Here is a 24,823-nt window from a genome sequence, read left to right as displayed (position 1 = left end):
TAATCATCTGATATCATATACACATGATAATATTTCTATATCCCGCCTTGAAATCAAACAGTACTCATATCGATAACATCGAATAGAGTAGTCATCTGATTTCCTTCTTCAATTAAACAATTTATTTAAATAAAAGAGAAACGAATATAATAAACTTCTAGATCATAAAGCAACGAATTAAACCTTGATTTAAAGTTAAATTCTCAAGATAATTTTTCTATTGAAGCAACTTCTCATGGATTCCATAATTTATGCCAACAGATTTACATATATTCATATGAGATTAACGAGAGATACGAAGACATCTCTATGTATAATTACAACATGCTCAATCTAAAGATCCAATTTAAACAACATCAAGCACACCTAAACAAACATAAACACACTTACCATGCTGCTGCCTTATTACATGAGAGAATAGCCATATACTAGAGTGATGAATTAGGGAATAACTTGACTGACTTAGGGGGGGTTATAACAGGGGTGGAATCTGTGCCAACAAAGGTTGAATCATGAGTTGATTCAGTGCGCGAACATGTGTTGAACAGACACAGATTTGTGTGTGTGCACTGTGTGTTGAACAGAGACAGATTTGTGAGGCCGAATCTGTGTGAATTTGTGTTGAAACAGGGGTATTTGTAGACAGATTCTGTGTGTGTGAATCTGTACTAAACAAAAATAGATTTGTGTCAAAATAGGGGTGAAACATAAACTGGATTAGTCAAAACAAAGACTGAATTTTGTCAAAGTAGGGGGCTGATTTTGCGTTCAAAACTGAGACAAATTCGTGGGCAGAAATTTGTACAGAAAGTTGGTTAAACCTGTGCCAAAACAGGGTAAATTTATGAGCAGAAATCTGTGCAGATTTATGGGCAGAAATCTGTGCAGAAAATTGGCCAAAACAAAGCAAGTTTATGGGCAGAAATCTGTGTAGAAAATTGGCCAAAACAGGGCAGATTTGGGGCTAAAAGATGGGCTTAAACAAGGACGGATTTGGGTTCAAACCTGGGGCAGCAATGGGTATCCAATCAAACCAAACTCTCAATTATAAAGTATATAAACTTAAGGGACAACAGCTATGTGCTTTTGAAACAAGTGAAGATCACACATGTGAACTGATCAGTTAATAAAATCAACACTATGGCCAGTTTATATCCAAAGTCCAATGATACTTAATGATAGAACCTATTAAGAAATGCAATTACCCAAGTGTGATAGGACTGTATCATAGATGAATTAAAATATGTATCATCTTATTTCAACCATCCAAACATCATGTGATTCTATCCATGTTCTGTCACCAAAGTTCATTTTAAAACTAAAGAAAATATGCAAACATCATCGTCAATTAAATTCACACAAACTTACACACTTGAGAACAAAAATATCTTTTCCTTATACTAAATGAGATGGACCAAAATAATGTTTTCAGATTATATGTTTCCACTCAATTTCAAGGTTTATAAGAATATGGTAGAGCCTTAACCAACAAAGGATAGCTCCTTTTCAACATGAACATACATATTCACATAACATATATACCTACACACAGTTATATGCACATGTTCGCACACAGTTACACAATCAACCAATCTTCTTTTCTTTTGATGATTAGATGCCAAAAGATTGAAATAATTTTCATAAAAGAGATGAGCCAAATAAAATAGAAAAGGAATAGCCATTAGAGTGTAGTTGAACAGAACATGATTATTGTAATATCTCTTCTCAAAGAAACAGATAGACAAATTCTCTCTATTACTTATGAAGATTAACCAAATCAATTTGCAATACTTTCAATCAAGGTCAACACTCTAAAAAAAAAATGAAAATCGATACTATCATTATCATTTCTAAAAAAAATTGAACAAATTCTAAAAATTATATATATATAAACCTGAGAATATACTCTTAATCCAAACTAACTTGCTAGATTTGATTTTTTTTACAAGAGAATATTATCCAGCAAAAAATGTAAAGTCAAACCACGACTTAATAATACCTATTTTAGAACCAGAAATCATGGCTGACTAAAAATCAAAATTATGATCCATCACATAATCAAAGCATCTTTCGATTTACAAAGTAAACAGAGTAAATCACTAGATCAATCATTCAAAATCTATAAAAAAAATGGTTCTAGCCTGACTTAAAGAAATTTCTATCTTAATGAAGAAATCTACGCCTAATCTTTTGCAAGATTATATTAACATTGACAATTTTTTAAAATAGATGAACATGCTAAATAAATCTGATTACATAGAGTTTATACATTCAATCACTTCTATTAACAGAAAATTTGAGATTCAAATCATAAAAAAAAATCATGAATAAATTTCTGGTGAGAATACCTCATAAATCAACATAATTAATATGCTAAATACTAAATAAATAACATAACAAGAAAAACACTCTAATCTAAAAAAAAAATCTTACAGATCTGAAAATATGAATACTTACTTGTTGATAATGACAAAAATTTGTCAAGAATGAACTTCAACTGAAAGTCTTCGAGCTCAAATCGAGATTACAAAATCTTGATCTAATCCTTCTCTCTCTGCAACCTTCTCTTGATCTCCTTTGACTTTTCTTCAATTTTTCTCAAATTCCTTTCCTCACGCTTGATCAGATCTGGAAATTCTAAGAATAGATCCAAGGCTTTAAGAATTAAAGCTAGAATTGACCGAATTCTAGCTTGACTATCGGAGAGGATAAAAGCAAGATTTTCCTCTATGTTGCAGATAAAGGATCCTTGAGGAAGAAGAAGAACTAGATGATCGTAAGCATGATGATAGGGCTTCTAATTGGGTAAAAAAAATGGAGTTAGGGTTAATAGAAATTGAAATTGAAACTTGCTGAGACGATTTTGGAAGGGTGAGAATCAGATCTGAGTTGTAACGGAGAAAAAGAGGGTGAGAAATAGAACTAGAGGATGAGATGAACACAGATCTAAAATTTGAGGAAGGCAAAGCTTTAGATCTGAGATTTGAGGCAAGGATGTGAAGCTAGGGTTTGGAAATTCTGAAATAGAACAGCAAGGAATGGAAAGAAAAGAAGATTAGATGGAAGCGATAATTGTAAGAGAATGATCAAGAACTAGTCTGAGCTAGATCGAAAAATCTACGGAATTTTGACCGGAATCTAACAAATCTAATCAGAGAAGACGATCGGAGTAGGGGATCGGAAAATATTACCAGGATCTGATACGCTTGGCCTGATAAGATGCTCGGTGAAGGAGATTGGAAATTTAGATTGAAGAACAAATGGATCGGAGCTCCGATCAAGGCAATTAGAAAAAGATTCCTCCACTTTCTCTCTCAGATCTCTCCTTCTTTCTATTCCCGACTCTCTCTCTCTGCTTTGGATCGGAAGTAGAGTTTCTGAGAAATGATCGGAGAAAAACGATCGGCGAAGGAGGAGAATGAAAAAGGAAAACCTAAATCTCTCTTTGCTCTTGCTCTCTCTCTTTTCTCGGATTTTTCATGAAGATGAACAGTACCCCCTATTTTCGTTTTGATTTTTTTATATATATAAAACAAATGCGTTGATAACCGCACTCCCACTTGATGGGCGCACAATTACTGATGAGGCGCGCCCGCCAATTTTGTCCCATTCGGCTTAGGCGCGCCCATCACAGGATAACTCACCCCTCTTCTCACTTGGACATCCCCTTCAGCAGATAATTCACCCTCCTTCTGATCTACACTGCGCACCTTCTCTCGGCTCGTTCACTGAGCAAACGCGCTCGGATCTCGATGAAACTTTACGGGGACCCCGGTGGGACCCTAACCTATCTCAGGGTGAAGTTTGAGACCCTAATGGATTGATTTGGTTGGGTTTTGCTCAAACAAAAGAGATTTAGGGCACGGTCAAAATGGGGTGTCTACAAGGAGCAGTTGGCATCCCCAAGGACGAGGTTTGTGGGAAGTGAGACTGTGGCATCCATTGGGTGGTTTACACCTGTGACCTTTGATCGGAACAACGCCACACGTGATGCTTTGAAAAAGCCGTTTTGCTTTAGAGCTGCTTTTGTTGGCTGAACTACCACATCTGCTTAGGCCCTATCGTCTGGCTCGGAAATGTAGCCATTATTCCCCGCTTGAGAGGGGTAGGTTACCCAGGCTGCTTTCGGTTAAACAACATATCCTTTCCCATTTGAAAGAGTAGAAACCGCTGCTGCTTAAACATCTACTTGATTTGAGACCTTTGTTTCACAAGCCGATCACCCAGATGCCCTATTAGGTGAACCCTCCTTTCCATCTCTCCAATCTACTACAGAACCTAGTTCATCTCCTATCCGATCAACAAAGTATCGATCCGGAAAGATATTGATAAATTACATAATATAGTAGTCCAAATCACCGGGCTTAACAGCCTGTCATCCTAAATAAGTTGCCCCACCAGCCCCAAATCCATCAGGGTCAGCCTTCTGAACCTTAGTCGTTGCACATCCGAAGACAATGGCATTCGGCGATCAACAGACCACAAAGCAAACAGAGATTGAAAGAGTCCCCTCCCACCACCTGTGAACGACCGTGCGGACTGAGAGCTAAGTCTAGATGGATGACGGAACCAGGAGAATGGACCCTGCCAGATCTTCTGATCACTAGGGCAGAGCATCTGTCTATGGTGTACGTGTGTACGGATCGAGGTGAGTGTGAGTTAACGTATTCATACTCCTAGCTTCTCTGGTCTGTGAATCTTCCCCAAAGCAAAGGTCTTCCATCACGTGCCACCGAACTGAGCTCCAGGATTTACCCTTAGTGGTGGGTGGACCAGTCTTCTTAATGAGGTTAACCTAGTCGGGCCAGCTAGTAAAGGCATCAAGGCCTATGAGCTTCAGTGGAGCAGGTTACTCAACCACAGCCGCTTCCACAGTCTAAACAGCATCTCTTATCTTCCCCATTGACAGAGTAGAACCCACTGGGCTGCCTCAGTCTGCCAAATGTTGTAAATAATAAGGTGGTGGTGATTCTATAGTTCACTCTACTGCTTCCTGGGACCCAGAAGAGGACCTGTGATGATCCTCCCAATGCTAATGCCAGTCCCAAGCCTTATTAGTGTTTCCTCATCTCTTTCCCCGGGGGATGCTCTTTCGCCAGCTGCTCCTACTACTCCTTTGGCTGGTGCTCAGGTTACTTTGAAGTGGAAGCTTGCCCAGTAGGCAGTTAGATGTAACCATGCTGGCAGTACTATGATAGCCTTAGAGCTTGAAGGTCTCTGTCCCTAGGAACGTGATGCTTAGGTGCGAGGTTGAGATGACGGAAAGACAGAAGAGGATAAGCAGCTGTAAACTGGGCATGCCACAGCTGTCTTGGGCAATTCTTCTTCTTATACAAGCACAAAGTGGTAGCAAGCAGCAGGTTTGAATTGATCAAACGTGAACTATGACACGGTTGCATTTGCCGGGACATTCTCTGCTGTTTTTTTGTCGTCACACCAGGGATTTGCCCCTAAAGTAGAGAGTAAGGGCTGGTCTTCATCTCAGAAAGAAGCTGGCATTGGTGTCTTCATGGTAGTAGCTTTACCCGGACCGACACGAACGGACTTGATTTGATCACCAATTTTCTATGCGAATGCTCGATCTCCTCCTTGTGTTGAACAATCTCAAAACACTGACCTTTTTTAGGGGACAGGTAGATCTGTACCACTTTACGGGGCAAACCCTCTTCTTGGTGATGGAGATATGCAACTAGGATAGACAGGACGAGGGAGCGACAAGAGACTAATTAGCAAGGACAAGCGCAAATCTCTCTTAGACGAGTGTGCCACTAGGTAAAATGATGATAGGATACGACCAGCACACCTCGTGGCGTCCAATAGGCCCATCTTCCGGTGTGGTGACATGACATAGCTTAGCCTTAGAGAACTTTTGATCTGAGGACTCTCGTGAATATGGTCAAAGTGCTACCCTTGTTATTGTTATTGGCGCATCGGATAAGAACAAGAGTGAAAAGGAATTTCGTTACATCATCAATCTCCACTGGCTTTAAAACTGACCCAAGATCCGGCACACCGAGAACTGATCTACATCTTCCAAAGTATGGAAGAGCGGGTTCAACTATTTCAACTTCAAGATCGGAGAAGAGAGAAGGATTTGTGCCTGTCCCTGTTGTGTAGTCTTTCACTTGGGCTGAGCCTACTATGGTGGGGGCTGCCTCCCGAACCTTTGGTGCTCGTAAGCGCCAACATTCGATTCGGGAATATGTGATGAGTCCTCACGAGAATAGACCACAAAGGGTACTAGAGTTTATGTTCGTGTCCGAAAAGAGAGGATGACGATCCATCTTGATCGGATAGCTAGTGAAATGAAACTCTGTCTTACCTCGGCAATGCCATGGGGGCGGGGAACGGTTTGGGAGGAGAATCTAAGTAAGTACCGGGAGATCTGTGGTGTATAACTGAACAACCCCAAGATGCCTCGGGGATAAATTCAACGACCAGATCTAATACGACTGAGATTGATCTCACACCCACTCGTGCACAAGGAATATCTCTTCTAAGGCCCCTACTCTCGATTCATTGGATTCACTTCCTTTTCCTTCCCTGGAGGTGTAGTACGTTGGGACTATGTCTCTGTGCTGCTGTTCTGTCCTGTCAACTAGCGAGTCATCTTAGCGTTCCCCGTACACTTTATTCCACACTTTGCTTCCTCCTCGCAGTTTCCGGTCGTTTGCTGTGCAGTTCCGTAGTCGGCTCCCTCCCGTCTCTGCTTGTGTTGTGTAGTATGACGTCCACATCGTGTTTGACTCTCATTCCTTAACTCGTCCCTTCGCGTAGCTCACGGAGCGGTGCTGTGATAGTCCAACTCTGCTTTCTTCTTCTAGCTTCCGTAGCAGGAGCGGTTCGTAGGTTAGCTCGTTAGTCAAGCAAGAAAATCCTATTGGCGGTAGCGGTTGTACCTTTGACCTATATCTAGCCGCTTCTTTGATCATCACATGTGAATAGTGTTGATTGGTCACCCAAGGACACGCTCAAGCGGTAGATCAGATAAATAGAAAGGAAACCTAAGTTTGATAGGAAACCTGCACCGAAGAAAGTGATGTGGGCAGTTCAAGGAGTCGAAGATCAATCCCTCTTTCCGTTACAGGCGAAGTTTACTTCTAGTTTCAGCTCTAGTTTCAGCAGGGTAGCAGGCTCAAGCGTATGATCAAAGAGAAGGTTCTTTCTCGGGTGATAGGCACAGTTCCAGCTGGTTGCACCGTTGACTTCTAGGCGCAGGTGCTGTGAGAGTGTTGTTAAGCCTAAAGAAGGAACAAATAACGTGCCAAACGTTGGTTGTAGGCGTGGCTTATGCATGAAAGGCAGACTTTCTTAGGAACCGAAAAGGCGATGGTCAGGTCGTGAGAAAGTGATGAGATATATCAGGCCTCCCTACAATGCTGCGATAAAGAGAAGGATCTCACATCAAGTTGCCATCATGTTGAAGTAATATAGGTTTGCTTCCATAGGGGTCCCGACCGGTGTCGACCATATTAGCGCGAGAAAGACATGGCATACTTAATTGTTTGAAAGAGAAAGATTCCATGCGCTGCTCAATCTTTGGGGCGAAAAAAATACCTGGAAAGAGTTTCGCTCGCCGAGATCTTTCATAGCAAACTGAGATCCAAGAGTCTCAAGAAAATGTTGAAGCATAGCAGAGTGACTCCCTGTTTGGATAATATCATCTACATATATAAGGAGAACAATAGTGCCATGTTACGAGTGTCACGTAAACATGGAAGGGTCGGCCTGGCTATGTGTAAACCCTGTGGTTAGGAGGAACGAACTGAAGCTCTGGAACCACACTCGAGGGGCTTGCTTGAGTCCAACTAACGCTTTGGAGAGCTTAGCTTGCAGACATAGTCTGGATGAGCGGGGTTTTCATATCCTGGAGGCTGTGACATATAAACTTCTTCGGATAGAGTACCATGCAGCAAGAAGGCATTCTTGACATCGAGTTGTCGACTCTCCCATTTACGAGAGAGAACCACTGATAGAACATCACGAATGTAGGCTTAACCACTAGACTAAATGTCTCATCGAAATCAACGCCATGTCGTTGATTTTAGCCTTTGGCAACTAGCCGGGCCAACTATCGCTCGATATCACCATTAGAACGAGATTAAATTTGATATACCCAACGACTATCAACAATGTTCATACCAGGATGTCGAGTGGTTGAATGACGATGTGCCAGGGCAGAGAGTTTCGCATAAGCCGCATCCAAATATGATTGATTAGGCTCTTTCGGACTCCTGATGAGCGTCGGAGTGGGGTTATCTGCACCCCTTCCTCTCCAATATCGTCCAACTATGATGGCGGTTCGGAGGCATTGACCACATCAACAGCAGAAGAGATTGGAAGTCTCTCATCCCTAGCTGTAGTAGCAATAGTAGTTGTAGTGTGCTCATCGGTAGGCGATAGTGGATGCAGTCGAGAGATGCGGATCACATGAGTGATTGGCCAGCCTTGCCTCTCCTGCCGCTGCTCGGGTTCCCTCCGTCACTGATCTTACTGCACCTTATGTTCTTTTTTTCCCTCCCCGCTTCTGACTACCGGACTACTACTGATGCTTTTCTTACAGCTGCTAGCGGAACCGCTTACCGTTGTTCATTCCCTCACCGCTACAACTGGTTGCTTACCTTTCACTACCGCTTATTCCCGCTCTGGGTAAATTCAAAGTCTATCGCTGCCGACTGAAAGCTACTTGCTGGTCTCATTCGGCCTGCTCTCTTTCCACCGAACTGGAGCTCCTGTAACCATTCTTCTTCCTTTTGTTCGACTACTGCTTCCCGCAGCCTACTCTCTTCTCCGCTCTACTGAAGAAAGCACAAGGGGCCCACTTCCCACTCCCCTTGCCCCTGTTCCATTACTGAAACAGGGCCTCCCCTTTCCACGATGGAATTTCTTCGACCGAGAAGAGTACCTCTATTTGGATAAAGGATGAGCAATGTACTGCTAAAAATGAACCAATGAAAACAGCAAGAAAACGGATGCGCTAACAGCATGAAAACGCCCCTATCTATTTAAAGGCGTTCACTACCACGCAACGGCTTTCGCGCTAGGCGCAATTTCACGGAGTTGCTTGTTCCTTACTGATAGGGGTTTTTGGAGCTGGTTTGAGAGTTATCTTTCCCTTTGAGTTGGCTAGATCGGTTGTTTGGCTAGATCGTTTTTTTCTGTCCCTTCCCATTGGCTAGAGCAGTTCCGAATCTGTCAACCGGAACCATAGCTTGCACCGCCTACTGAGAAGGGATAGTTTATTAGAAGCCGGGGATGGACTACAACCTAGGCTAGGGACGGAGAGATTACCTAATCATCGAAGAGACTTGTACTAGTAATGGAAAAGCAAGAGAACCATGACTAGTCCATCTATCCATCTATTGGGGGGAGATTTGCCATTTAATGGAAACTATTAGGCGACGCTATTTTCACTAATAAGTCTCTTTTGAAAGGTCCCATTTTTCTGTTCGATACATATGGAAAAACGACTCAAGCCATTCCAGGAAGGGAGGGTGTTTCGAAAGTTGCCATTTTTCTGTTCCACATATATGGAAAAGCGACTCAAGCTATTTCCAACAATGAGCATCGAATCAAAGTTGCCATTTTTCATCAACCCCCTCAACCCGTTAGGGTGTGAGTGGACTTTGGTCCCGTAGAATTGAACGTCGACCGAAGTTTATAGCTAATATTTCCTTAATTTCTCCATCGGGCCCTTTCTATCTATCTAGGAATCTATCAGCTGTCTAGTAGGCCCTCTACTCTTATTGGTTGAAAGTAGCCTTCCGAATAAACCAAACCTTGAATCTGATACTGATAGAATTGAGGCCCTGGCTAGCCTCAATATCTACTATTCACTCCAATCTTTCCAACGGGTTAGCCCCTTCAATCTATTCCCTCCCTCTCCCTGGCTCAATCGATTCAGTCTTGCCTGTGAGGGCCGTCTTTCCCCCCTATCCATTCCAATCCATTCCCTATCCATCCACAGGCTGTCTCGTCTTGCCTACCATGGCCCTACTATCACAATGAGGGGGTTGGCCCTTCAAATAAACCTTCCCATTCAATCAGCCTCCCAATACTAATATCTCTTTAGTCTCGGGAGAGAGAAGGAATCGAATCTACTACCCTTCTCTTTAAGAGCTTCATCTAACACCACGAGTTTGACGCCTTAAATAATAATAGTAGGGGCGGTCAATGATGGATAGATAGCTTGGTCAAAGCTTGAGATTGGATCACACCCGTGGTCTTAGGGGGTTGATGCTCAAGAGCTGGGACGAATTATGGGATAAGTGATAGTGATTGAACGAATCGACAATCGAATTAGTCGGGCATAGAGAGAGAGAGTAGAGTACCTAAGAGAGAGAGAGGAGTCACCTAGGTGCTACTTGTCTGTTGGCTGGTATCGATCGAAACCGAAGTTCAAAGAGAAGCTTTATTCCCACCCCATGGGAAATGTACTTTGACAGTGCCTCCCGAATGAATGGACGAAAAGAACAGTCCTCAGGTGTCGGCATTATTTTCATCACACCAGAAGGGCATCTTATCCCGCATTCGTTCGCTCTCCTCGAACCGTGTTCCAACAACGTTGCGGAGTATCAAGCGCTGATTATGGGAATGGAGTTGGCTCGGGAGTTGGCAATCCGAAGACTCTCCTTCAGGGGTGATTCCCTCCTTCTTGTAAACAAACAATGTCTATGAAGTGAGAAAGCCCGACCTTGTACCTTATCACCGGAGCGGAGGGAAAAAAGTTTGGCACATGCGTTCACGTACTTCAACATAGAACATGTGCCGAGGGGAAAGAACGCCCGAGCCGATGCACTAACATGGTTAGCAGCTTCCATGACACCATCAGACGGTTCACCCATAAATCTCACACAGTATTCGAAAGGAGAATCCTACCACCGCGTCACACTTATGAAGCCCTTGCGGAATGCAATCAAGTTCGGTTCGAATAACGGTTGACGAAGTGGGAATTCAAGATTGGAGATATCCTTTCATCGACTTTATGCCATACGGGATACTACCAGATGACCCGAAAGAAAAGTTGAGTATCCGAAGACATGCTCCAAGGTTCCATTACGACCCTCAAACGAAAACGTTGTATCGAAAATCCTACGATGGAGTGCTCCTGCGGTGTCTGTCGGACCAAGAAGCAGAGAAGGTCATTCCAGAGACCCATAACGGCATTTGTTGTGCTCATCAGCCAAGGACAAAATTTTCAAGACAGAATCCGGAGATTGGGTTACTATTGGCCCTCCATGATCAAGGATTGCATCGACTATGCCCGCCAGTTTCATGGTGACTACATCCACCAGGCCCCAGAACCATTGCATCCAATCGTGCCATCATGGTTGTTTGAAGCCTGGGGGATGGACGTCATTGGGTCCCATCAAACCTCCCTCTCTCCCATACGCTGTGCTACCTCTCGCTGCCTGCCTTCCTTCGTTGCTTCACTCTCCTCCGCTCTACCTCGCATTGATCTTCCTCCGCTGCTCTTGCTTCCTTCACTTACTGCCTTAGAAAGGAACGAGCTTAATTGAGGCACCTACAACCTTGCATTGTCGTTCTTCTCTTTGCTCGTTGTCTGTGAGCTCCACTCATCACCCTATCACTCGACAACCCAACCTTTTAATTCATTACAGTAATGTAATGTGATTCCATGTCTCTGATGATTCGGCAGGAGGAAAGAGGCAAGGCTTTGACAGATCCGCTGAAGAAGGATCGGGGTTAGAACTTAGAACTAGTCTGAAGCTTGTCAAAAGGCTTTTGACGGTTTGAAGATGGCGATGGTGATTGAGCCGGTGCTAAAGTTGCTTGAGTTTGATAAGCCATTTTCAGTTTCACTTTCTTCTGATTCCGCTCGTTCTCACACTTCTTCAGGAGCTTCTTCAGCAAGGGTGGGAAAAGGAGATAGCCATCTATCTGTCTCTCATGAGGGTTCAGAGCCTGGTCGAACAACAATAACTCACGATGAGCCTTCCGAGGTCTGTTGGGGCATCTGTTTCTGTGCCGGGATCGAGGCGGATCGACTATCCTCCCTATGAATTAATATTTGTTTATCCAAGCATTTGCCGAATTGGTAAGGCGATGAGCATGAATTCGTGGAAATGGCAAAAAAAAAGAAGTAATGGAAACTATGAGACAAGTGGGCTGCGTCGCATGGTAAAGAATGGGCTATGACTATCTTAGTAAATGATGATGAGGGTATAAGACTTCAATAACAAATGTCGGGTAGAAAGGCTGATTTATGAGGAACTGGGGCTCATCCCACATGTGTATATGTTCATTGCTGAGTGGCCAAAACCCAGAACAAGAGTTTCATTCGAGCGTCGGGATGGATTGTGGAAGGAATAACGAGAAGCTATTCGGGGAGGTATGGGAGGCAGTGACTGGGAACCACCGGGAAGCCAGAAGATAAGCTGAAAGCACTGGGATGTAGTCACCATTACATCCTTCTCGAGATTAATCATGCCTACTTGTGCCTTTCCCCTCCCGAAAAAATCTGTCATGATTGTTCAGAGTGTCGTGAAATCACGAATCATTGCATATAAAGTTCTTTCATTCATTATGTTCTCAGTTAGAGCCAGTTGAGGCATTATTGATTGAGGCAACGCCTATAATGAATAGGAATTTGCCATTGACTTCACATGATCACATATTAGCTCGATTTTGCTTTTCCACGGATCCACACCCAATGAATGGTTATTATCTCCTACGGCTCGGATTCGCCCCGATCAGCATGAAAATTGACTACACGGATTCGGTTCAGTCGCAGGAGCGAAGCCACAACCACCTCATGACGTGACGCACGACGTAGTGGAGGAATCGATGACCCTTTAGGGAAACAGATGTGATCCATGGTTCTCCAGTCCTTGACAGGCCGGGTCAGACTCAACCCAAAGAAGTATGTATTTGAGCTGTTGTTTAGCTCTATAGTCTAACGAAGGAGTATAGAGGTAGATCCAGATCAAGTCAAAGCTCTTTCGAATTTAGATTCTTTGCCATTGAGAAAGAAGTCTTCAAGGCCTCCCTCTCGATCCTTACCTATCTTTCTCCATGAAGTGAGGCCAATATATCAGACCAATCATCAAGCTCAGTACGACTAGCATAAGTACGAGGTAGGGCGTGGTTGGTTCCGAGCTACGGGCATAACTGGCTTAGGCATAACTTTCGCTTGACATCTATGCTAGAGCGAGGACTGCATTGCATTGCATTGATTGAGTGAAAAGGGTGAAAGGTTCAAATTTGCAGTTCAAGCATGAATTGAAGCAGTTCCACTTCCCCTTATGGAGTTGGTATTTGTTGGTAAGAGAACCGAGCCCGGTTTTAGAACCAAAACCAGCAACTGGTACAGAGATGGTAGAGGCATACAAGCCAGTTCGAGAGCAAGAGTCAGGAGTTCAACTGGGTCGAGATGCAGAGGCGCATCACCAGCAGAGATCGAGCTAATTATAGTTGAATCATCATCAGTGGCAGAGGTATGGGGAGGCAGGAGTTTGAGTTTACCCAGCGTTACCACATAACAAGGGTACCCTTTACCCAGCCATTGAAGAACCTTTTGTTTAGTTAGGACGTCGTTCCCTTCCCTTGTGGTGGTTTTTCAACCCGTTGCTTCGACTTGGTAAATTGCATCTGGATCCGCTCAAACTCTGACAGACACCACATTATCTGCATCACCTGTTCTAGGCATATAGTATGTTCCAGAGCCGCGACTAAGGGCGCGGAGTTACAAGCAACTATTGAAAGATAGTGCCCGATTTCTATATCCTGCCTACGAATCGAAGCTGTCATCTATCTAGCTCATGGATGAATCACCCGCCAGAAAGGAATAGCCCTGGACCTCATTAGCAAAGTTGGAAATGGAAGTGGTTGGCTTGCTACGACTAGTCGGAATAGAATGAAGGAATGATTCAATCTCCCACCATTTCAGACCAAGCCTCCTTTTCTACCTTTCTATCTATACTTCCCATCCCAGCAGCAGTAGAGGCTCTTGATCCCGTTGGTTGAGCGAGCGAGTATTCCTCCCCAGAGCGATCCCCTATTGCTCATTCAGACCTATCACCCGCCTCAGCAGGGATGAGAGACTACCCCACCCCAACCACTCTGATGGATGCCTTACCCGATTCGGATTGAGGGACCTCTCCAACACTTATTCATTCTATAGGGCGAGTCCCTAAAGGGACTAGCAGTCGAGTAACAAGCTCGATCTGGATCCGAAATGGACTATGGATCTCGATCTATTGGTCTATGCGGGATTCGCCCCCCGAACATCTTTCTCCAGTCTCAGTTTTGGCCCATCTCAGTTAGGGCAGATCCCTTTCAGCCTTTGAATTAGCTACTATTACTTATTACTACTAATGAATGAACCTTCGCTGCACTCGGCCGGCAGAGATGGCAGGGAAGGGCATTTCTTTGCCGTGATCCCCATGTTCAGCTGTTAATCCGTACCTATCCACCCGATGTGATAGAGTGAGACTCTGTTCGATTCCCCGATGCCTACTACCGTGCCCGGGTGCCCCCCCGACGCGCCGATGGGAGAAAGTAAATAAGGAACATTAATCACAATTAGAGAAAGGCGATTCACAATTAGAGAAAGAAAGAAGGAAAGATAGTGAATCATATCTGCTTGTGAACTCGCTCGCTTGCTTACTTCTTTAGAAAATCCCATCGGCTTCTTGACAGCCCCGAAAGGCTTTCGACGTACCTTGCCCCTTAAAGAGCTTGAGTAAAGAACGGAACCACGTCAGAAAAGAAGAGATCAAAAGCTTCGTTTACTACACATAATATAAGAAACCGAGGTTCTGGAAGACCTCTCTTCTGCTCAACTATCACAGGAGTAGCTCGACTCTAAAGGGAAGCGCATCGCATCTTGCTTCTCTCTCTTATTTGGCTTGGGTTCTTTCTATTACTATGCTTTTTAGATATCATCAATGAATTTGATCAATCAATCATTCTGGTCTCTTGTTCATGTGTCTCTCTTCGCTCGCGAGTAAGAAAGTGACCGTATATCGCATTTCGAGTGAGGCGTGTTCCAAACCTTTCTTCAAAGTAGTGCATTTTTCAAGTCGTACGTGTATTCAACTCGTGCTCAAGAACCGCATGTCACATATCTATCTCCAATATCGCATGTCATCTATCTCACTTTTAACATGTTGATAGGTAGTATTTAGTCTAGTGTTCCCGTCAAGTCGACACGAAACTCGCCGGCATTGAATAAAGCCCGATAAAGGCTTGGAAAAAGCATGTCCTAAAGCGAGACCTGTCGTATGGCCTTGCGCATACCGTTGGCCATGCGTTATTGGTCGCTCAATAGTTGAAATTGACCTGCACGAAATCCTCCTTCACGAGGGGGGAGGGGCTATCGAAATTCCTCTAAACCTTGGTAAGTGGGCTATTGTGGAATCGTAGCACACATAGCACATTTCCTAGTTATCGGATGGATAACCAAGGGAGCTTTGAGACCGGCCGCTTACCGACGGTGGGTGTGTTTTAAGATATTCAGGCAAGTGAGCGGCACTTGTTCATAACTAATAGAGGGAATGGGTGATTCCAAGAGCAGACATTCTGGTAGGTGCTACTGGAAAGAGCAAACAATGACACTCGCTTCCACAGCGATCACACTACTGGAGTGGAGACCCGTATATCACACCGATGAATGTCGTAGTAGAGGGCAACCCTATCTTGGATAGCCGGTGAGCCAGTACTCTCTGCTTAGAGAACACTCGGACAGCTGGTATAAGTGTCAGTCATAGACCAACCCTATGACCACTACAACAGGTCTGAGTCACCTCGTCATCACGACGAGACTCGACATCACCTGCAAGGCAGGTACCCCAGTTGTAACAAAGCCTTAGCTACAGAACCTTTGGGACTTATCAGAATATCAAGACTTTCTTCTTTCTCTCATAAGGGCCTTCGTAACTTGACTCCACAGGGCTTATGCCAATGAAAAAGCGACTGACCGAAAACAGAAAACGAACAACCCAGATTGACGACAAGCGAGCAAGATGGAACATCTATTTAAAGGGGTCTCAAGAATCGTGCGTGAGCGAGCATATAAACAAATGGACAATCGGACATCCGCTGATGCGGACAGTTTTCGAGGATTGGTTAGTGGGACGCGGGTCTTCACCTCTAAAAGCCTCGCGTTCTTGGCCTTCTCTATGGCCTCAGGGCAGATGGTACCCTGTAATTCAATCACTGACTCTGCAAAAGAGATCAGTGAGTCCACTCTAGACTTCAACTCTGCGTGTCAAAGCCAAAATTAGCCAGGAAGTTGTAGGCATGATCCGCATAAGGCTGGAGACGCACCAGCTCGAAAGCAAAACTTTGTTGGATCTTATTAAAGAGGAGTCCAATCGTCTTCTTGATGAATGCCTAAGAAATCTCCTTGGCTTCATCCACATATGCAGCATCCGAAAATGTAGAAGCGACCTCTTTCAGAGCCCACAGACAAAGGTGCTCAAACTGAGCATTCCCCCTTGTCGGAGAAGGCAACAAAAAGTCCACATGCTTAGAGGAGGTTTGCACCTCCCATGAAGAAATCTCTTCGGGAGACATAGGTCTCCTAGTACGAGAAACACACCTATTTCTGCCTCCTGGGGTGATACAACCGACCGATAGCGACGGGACAGGCACCTGGCGGCTTCGACCGCTTGGTGGGAAGACGTTGTTCCTCTTCCGCACATCCTGAGCGCCATGCTTTCGTGTGTGTTCGTAGGGCGGTGAGAGTGGCTCGTAAGAGTATACCTTCACTAACCCTAGGGTTCTGACCCGCTGTGAACGTACTAGTGTTTTGCAGTTTGGTCATCAGATCTCTCCCGTATCACAGCCAGGCGCCCCACACCCAGTCCCGATAGGACGGACTGGACATGTAGAGTTGACTGTCAGCGCAAAAGCCCTATAACAAATATAGAAAACTATTTATTTAAGTGTTTTTTTTTGTTATAGAGCGCTTAGGCCAACGCTCGTGGCAGAGGATGGAGGAACTCGATGCCTCGGCTGCTAATTGGTCTTCTTTCGAAGGCAATGAAGAATTGTTGTTTTACTCAAGAAATCTGTGTTGGGACCTACCTGTTTGCAAGACAAGTGGATTGCCTGATACGGAGGTCTGTATGGTTACATCTTGGTATGTACCTGAAGGCGTGCGCGTTTGCGCTTCAGTGCTATTACGCTGAAGCGTTTGACAAGCACTGTAAGCTCCCAGTCTCAGTCTCCCTCACGAGGTCGGGGGTGCCTCGCATCATTCCTTCTTTGAATAGATTAGCTATATACAGGAGGAATGATTACTCTGATCTGTGAAGTTCTATCTATCGTTGATCTCCTTGTATAAGTTGGTTCTGGTAGCAAAACTGCTATCCATAGTTACTTTGCAACGGATGAGTGCTGACGCTCGCCCTGTAGTTTTAAAGCTGGCCCAATACTACGACTGTTTAAGAGCAGTCTATTTACTAAACCAGAGCCAACCATCCCGCCGTCACTTAAGTAGAATTTATTCCTAGTTGGAACAAAACGAGAAATGTGACAAGCGAGGTCAAGCTATAGAAGAAAGCTTCTTTCGGTTCAGCAACAGGGGCAAGTCCAGACTCGTCAACAGTACCAAGCCCGGCGGGGGCAGTAAGCACAGAGGCCCATTCTACCTTTAGTTTGTCCAGGAAAAAAGAAGATCAATACAATACAATACAACTTTCAAAGTATTTTTGAGTGTTTTAGATTCAAGATCCGCAGAGGAACTTCCGCCCGGGGCCCCCGGAGGGGTAATTCAGGCTCCGGTGGAATTTACCTATTCTCTTAACTAGAAATAAATATCGTGACGCTCGTGCTTCTTTCGAGGAAACCTTACGCTGTGTAAGCGTAAAGAATAGGTGGTCATGTGATGAGATTGGCAGTCCAACATTCATGCTTTGAAAACAAGACGTGAGTAGATACTTTCTCTTTCGACGGGTCCGGAAGTTCGATATCGAGATCAGAGCTTGTAGCTCAATGGCTAGGCCTGAACTCACTTTCCTTATGTAGCTATTTCTCGACGAGGATGGTAGGATATCCGGAGTATAGTGAAAGAGGAAGGGCTGGCTTACTTGAAACTATTTTGGGATGGCACCTAATGAGAGCTGGTAAACAGATGACTTCTTCTTCTTAACAGACAGGGACTGCTCTCACCTTTGCTTACATTTATGAACCCGAGATAGAGAGAAGACCACCCGAACACGCTATCTGGAACCAAGAGTACTGAGTGAAACCCGATAAGCAACCCGAAATGGAGAGCATGACCCTACTATACTAGATCGAAAGCACTAGCCGGAAAGAAAGCCTAGACCGCTACTTGCTTTCCTGCTCTCTCTCACTATCCTAATGAAAGGTCAAGCCTAAGATTGAGTGAGCGGTCTTCGAGAACAAGAATCCACGATTTGATACCGCTCTCCCACATCAAGAATAAAAAAGGTCTTCTTTCGCTGCCTACAAAGAAAGAGGGTAATGCAAGCCTGAGCTAATGATAGGAACTGTTTATCTCCGATCTGACTAGATAGAGGACGGCTAGTAAAGACTGAAAATGGCTTCCCTCCCTTGTGACCCTGCTTGCTCGACCGGGCTACCACACTTGGATGACCATTATGGAATGACTCGAGAACCGAAGATGGGTTACCCTTTGGTTAGAATCAAGGGTCCAGTCGAGCACGAACCCACTGGTTTCCCTGGCCAACCAGTTAGGGCTAGCAGGCTACTTGATGACTCGAGAGCCAAGAGCTTTTTTTTCCTGACCTATCTGGCTAGCGGGCTACCATTGCTTGGCTTCTGACCCGATAACCGAGACCCTTCCCTCTCTTTACAGTCGAGCACGAGTCAAACTCGCCTCACTCTTGCTTCAAACACTGGCTGATATTCCTAGAGTATCTGTTATCTGCCCTGCTTTCTTCTCTGTGGAACTATAGAACTGCCTAAAGCTTACTACGCCTTGACCTGTGCTTGAAAGGGTCCTATAGCCGTTTATCGCCTGCTAACCTATGCGTGTTTAAGACCAGTGGAAAGAGGGCATTGACTTGACGCCTATTTTATTTTCTTCCCTGACTCTTTTGAGTATGCTATCCGACTGCCTTAAAAGATTATCTGACGGCTACCTCTTAAAGGCCACTCCACTAAATCAATTCTTTAATTAGTAACCGGCACGAATACCTTCGTTTAAGAGAAGATGAATGGAGTCACTTTCAGTATCTTTCTCTCCAACTTGATTCTAAAGGTCGGGTGAGAAAATGGGGATAAAAGATCGATTGATCCATCCATAAGGGGTGGAGATACCACAGCTTCAAGGGCTGGTGGTAAATGTAGGACGCGGGACTCATTCTTTACCCGTAGAAAGGAAGTCAAGATGAACATATGAGTTCATCAGCTGTGGAATCTCTTTCAATGGACGGCGGATAGCTGTTTCGTGGTCCCACTCCTATAGGTGGAAGGATCCCACTCCTATAGGTGGAAAGGATCGATCGGGTGGTGGGATGGAATCATGTATTGAATCAAATGAGTCAAGTGGGGAGGGAGAGCCCACAAATAAATGAATTCAATAGGAATAAGAACCTTAAACATTCATGGGCGGGCATTGGTATAGAAGAATAGGTTTCCCCGAGATCGTTGGATGGATCCTTGAGTCTGATTTTGCTTAATTATGTATTCTAAGTCTTCAGCCAGGTATACGAAGCAAACCCTACTCCCCAAGTAAAGGGTGCTTGGATTCCGATCAAAAAGGCCAATAGAGATGATACTGATGAATCCTTGAACCGGTCTCAAGCCTTGATGCAGAAAAAGAACTTGACGACACCCATTTTATTCTCTGGGAGCTCCAGCTTCCTCTGGTTCCCTCCACTATAAGGGCAACAATTGCTTGGCTTTCTTGATGGAACCACTGCTGCTCCAGAAAAGTGGATAGAGTGCTCCGGCTTTGATTTCTCAACAAAAGTAGGCCGATGGATCTGTCAAGGTTTCAATAGCATATGAAGAGTGGCTCTGCAAAGATCAGCTGCTGGTCAGTTGGATAAACTCCACCATGTCCCTTCAAAGGCTCAAGAAATTCTGGCTCAGGTAATAGATCTGACTCATGCACATCAGATCTGGAATGCCCTTCATGATAACACTTCGCTCAATAAGCTCGAGAAATGCAGAAAGATTGGAAGTGGAAGCCTGCAAGAGAGGATCGTTATCAGTTTCTGACTACCTCAATCGATTCAAGGCTCTCTGCGATCAACTGGCTGCTATACAAAAGCCCATTTCTGATCCTGATAAAGTGCTACTTATTCTTAGTGGACTCGGGGAGGAATCAAAAATGTTTGTAACCTCGGTAACCACTCGACTCCTCATTCCGTCTTTCTCTGAGTTACGACCATTATAGCTTTCGTATGAAGCGTCATTCGTCTCTCCGATCTCTGGGCAAAGTCAAACTGTGGGAGCGGTTTCGAATGTTCAATCAGCGAACAACAATGGGAGAGGCCGAGGAAGATAGAACAAAAACCGTGGGCGTGGTCAAGGTCGTGGCAACTGGAATGCCATGGTCGATCAAATCAATCCTCCTCGGGAAGTCTTCTGGGCACTCCAAATGAGAATAAAGAAACCAAAATCTGTTGCATGTCGACGTTTGTGGAAAAAGGGGACACACCGTCCTCAACTGTTATCACAGGTTCAATCCCAACTATCAACAGGAGGTTCTCGATCATCAACTTGCTGCAACGTCCCTCAACTCTCCATCTGATCCCTTCTTGTATTCTGATACTGGGGCATCAAACCATGTAACTAACAAGCCTGAGAATCTCCAAGGTATGATTCCATACAAGGGTCACTGTATGGTGTACACAGGTGACATAACTCCTCTTCCGATATCGCATATTGGATGGAACTGCTGCTATCTCTACAGATTTTCTTAAACTTGCTGTTCAAAATCTGTTGCTTGTCCCGAAAGTAAAAAAGAATTTACTTTATGGTTGTAAGTTTACCAGGGATTTTCGTTGCAAGTTTGAATTGACTCCTTGGGATTTTGTTGTGAAGGATCTCAAGTCAGGACAAACGATAGCTAGAGGGAGGAAGCACGGGGAGCTCTACGTTTTGAATGATGATCAAGTTTTTGCAATGGTAGCAGCAGGGAAAGCATGGATTTTCAGCAATAAGGTGTCGGCCTCTGTGTGGCACCATAGGCTAGGACATTGGCATTTTTCCTTTGTGAAAAAATGGGCAGCAGATCGTCTTCTTCCTTCTTATGTTCAGGATAAACATCCGAACTCTTTTTGTACAAGCTGCCCAGCTTACCGATAGGCGGCAAGCATACTATAAAGCTTTCTTCTTTTTTTTGAAGCCGAAGAGAAGAATATAATTCAACTCAAGAAGGGCCCAGTTCTCATTCTTCAGTTGTTATCCCTTTTTCCTATAGGTTGGACGGAGTGGAACGAAGGGCCCCGAAGGTGAGCTATCGAATAGCTCAGCTTGAGCCGTTAACAGATAAGGCGGCCCTTGTTGAGCTCACGGGGGCAGGCCGCCGGCCCTACTATTGGAGCTCAGTACAGGTATCTCAAGCTCAGCTCTTCGCCCTTACTAATACGGGCACTGCACTCCCCTATTAGTAAGGCTATACTAATAAAGGCTAATAGGGCGCCCCTGAATATATTCTATGAAAGCGTAAACCGCTTTCTTGTCTCCTTTACTGATTCAGATGGTCAGATGCTGTCTCATTCGTATACTCATGAGCAGGTTCGCTCTTGCTCATTGGATTGAGGATAAGATCAGAATTTGTTTTTCACTTTCTTTCTTTATAGTCAATATGTCCAGTTCAATTTATTATAACAGGGATGACCCTAATCCGGAATATGAACAATAGAAAAATATACCCTCCAATCACAAGAATACCAGTTACAGTACCTATCAGCCGGGGATCCTTCTAGCTTTTTTTGGGCTACTCTCCTTCACATTTGAAAGTAGTCATGCCGAACAGTCATAGAGAATTCTTTCAGATCTCTCCGGATGAGATAAGAAGATTCGAATTCTTCTGAATTCCTAAAAAAAAAAAAAAGGAGCGTACGATTCAATGAAACATTTTGTTCGTTCGGGTGCCCCATAGGCAACAAGGATTTAGATCAAGTTTCTTGTTGGATAAACTGCATTGCTGATGCAGAGCTTGCTGATTCAAGTTTGAGCTCTAAAATGATAGGACTCCCGAAAGGCCCCTCAATGTAGATAGCAGAAAGGAAACAGCGGGATGACCCCCGCCCATGGAGAGTACTGGGGACGAAAGGCAATCCACCCTTCTATTAGGTTGTTCCATCTATGGTCATTGGTATCTCCTAAAGAGATCTAGGAAATGAATCGAGTTGCTCCAACGGCCAACAATTGCTAAGGTCAAAACGGCCAGTGATTAATGGAACCTCTTGTCGACTCTACTCCTTTGGCTTCCGTCTTCTGGCTTCCGAACGCGCCAAACCTATGCTGACAAATAGCCAACCTACAAGCAAGAAAGAGGGAGGGAAGCTCTTGTCTGAAAAGGTCAAATCGGCGGACCAGGTTAGCCATAGCTTCTTTGATCATGCCGGAATGGGGAAGAAAAGAATGCCGATCGTTAGAGAGAAGAAAAAGCGAGAGTCTCCACTCTCTCCACAATATCCTAAAACCTCTCTCGTAAGGGGGGAGAAGGCTAAGTAAGCCAAACTGACGAGAGAGAAATCGACTCCTTTTTCGTAGTCCGGTGACGGGCTAACAACCATATAGAAAGTCAATCCTTCTTTTTCCGGTATGCTGCTCCGCAAGCAAGGAGTGCCCCTATTAGTAAGGGCGAGCGGAGCGAAAACAAAGCAAGGGGAATTCCTATATTATATGGTAAGCATGCGAAATCCTTTGATTGCGTATTGAATATACATCCATGTCTTTCTTGTTCCACTAGCTAGGAAAAAATGCTCTCATGTCTGCTTCGTTATTACAACCTTCTTTCTTTATGTCAAAGACCAGAAGCTAAGCGCAAATTCTCATTGGATCTCGGTTGTTCTTAACAGCGATGGCTATTCATTCAAGTCTTTGGGTAGCACCACCAGATCTTCAACAATGTGGAAATTCTCGTATTCCGTATGTACATGTTCCTGCGGCTCGGATGAGTATACTTGTTTATATCGCAACGGCTATAAACAGTTCCTTGTTCCCATTAACGAAACATCCCCTTTTTATTCGTTCTTCCAGAACCGGTACAGAAATGGGCGCTTTTTCTACGTTGTTGACCTTGGTTACTGGGGGATTTCGGGGAAGACCTATGTGGGGCACCTTTCAGGTGTGGGATGCTCGTTTAACCTCAGTATTCATCTCGTTCCTTATTTACCTGGGTGCACTGCGTTTTCAAAAGCTTCCTGTCGAACCGGCTCCTATTTCAATCTGTGTTGGATCGATCGATATACCAATAATAAAGTATCCAGTCAACTGGTGGAATACATCGCATCAACCTGGGAGCATTAGCCAATCTGGTACATCAATACATGTTCCTATGCCCATTCCAATCTTGTCCATCTTTGCAAACTCCCCCTTCTCAACCCGTATCTTGTTCGTTCTGGAAACACGTCTTCCTATTCCATCTTTTCCCGAATCTTCCTTAACGGAAGAAATAGAAGCTCGAGAAGGAATACCAAAACCTAGTTCACTCGCTGAGATTGATGATTCTCTCTGTTAAGCATCCATGGCTGAATGGTTAAAGCGCCCAACTCAACATTGGCAAATTCGTAGGTTCAATTCCTACTGGATGGACGGCAACACGACGATTTGTGTATGCCTTGATAGGCAAATCTCTTGATTGGTAGGAGTGAAATGCTCGAGGTGGATGGAGGAGTCGAATAGAGACCTTGAAGTAGGTTCTCTCCTATATCTGATAGATTTCACTGTCCTTCTGCTGAAAGTCTGCCATAGATGGCGATTCTTCATCTGATCAATCCCGTCATTTCTTCTCTTACGCAATTCCCCTAATCTCTCTCTCCTTTAATTTGAAAGTGTAAGTAGTCGATTGAAGTCTACCCGAAGGGTGAGTTACATTTAACGACTTCAACACTGGAGCTGCGAACCCTCCATTTCTGTTGATTTAGTATCACCTTAAGCACAAGAACTAGGAAGCAATAAAAGCGAGATCTCTCTCTTGTCTCGGATGAGCGTTGGTGCTCTACTTTTCAGAGTTGGTTGGTGTGGTCCCTTTTCTTGGCTGTAAGTTCGATCAAGGATTTCTTGCTTCTATTTATTTTGATCTTTGAGCATGCAATTCTTATAATTGTTAAGGAGTTTCTGCTTCCGAAAGAAAGCAAGTTCACCTGTCCTTCCAGTTGAATAGCATGATGAAAGTCTCTATCTTTTCAAGAGTTGGAAGCACTAATTCCTTGATCAGACTTCAAGCTAGGGAAGGTCTTAGGCTTTGAGTTCCGAGTTCTTTAAGTTCCGAGTTAAGGTTAAGGTGAAGACTCATCTTATCCAATTAAAGAATCTCCTATGTAATGTAGTCAAGTCCAATCCTTGCGTTCAAGAGCAGACGAGTGGGGTTGTGGAGTGGAAGCAGTGGGTTCAATTCCCCTAACCCCGATGTAGGCAGGATCCGCTAAAGCGGCTAACTCATCGGATTGGCGAGACCACTCAACAGGGATAATCAATTATAGAACCACGTATCTAAGAAAAGGAAATGAAGTGACGAGAAAGATAGTTCACTTCTAATAAGAGTTCGGCTCTAGGAACATCCAGAGCATCTGGAACACCTGTAGGATCACGATCATCCGTAATTGCATCACGATCACGAAAGGTCGGAATCTTCAGCTCAATAATCCAAATCATAATCTCTCTCTTGATCATCTATTTCATATCC

At 44.3% G+C, this 24,823-nt stretch overlaps 1 protein-coding gene across 1 annotated transcript; it reads left to right on the top strand.

Annotated features, from left to right (window-relative positions):
• The first annotated feature begins 22,924 nt into the window (after nucleotides 1–22,924).
• Nucleotides 22,925–23,656, top strand: ABCI5 (Cytochrome C assembly protein). The gene has a single exon (XM_077384151.1). It carries the CDS (start codon nucleotides 22,997–22,999, stop codon nucleotides 23,654–23,656), a length of 660 nt encoding a protein of 219 aa, XP_077240266.1. The 5' UTR covers nucleotides 22,925–22,996.
• Nucleotides 23,657–24,823: the final 1,167 nt, after the last annotated feature.

The sequence above is a fragment of the Tasmannia lanceolata genome, unplaced genomic scaffold (genome assembly GCF_043159265.1).
Source record: "Tasmannia lanceolata isolate RefF3 unplaced genomic scaffold, GAP_Taslan_0.1 ptg000007l, whole genome shotgun sequence".
NCBI classification, from domain to species: domain Eukaryota; kingdom Viridiplantae; phylum Streptophyta; class Magnoliopsida; order Canellales; family Winteraceae; genus Tasmannia; species Tasmannia lanceolata.
This window is presented reverse-complemented; position numbering and strand designations above follow the sequence as displayed.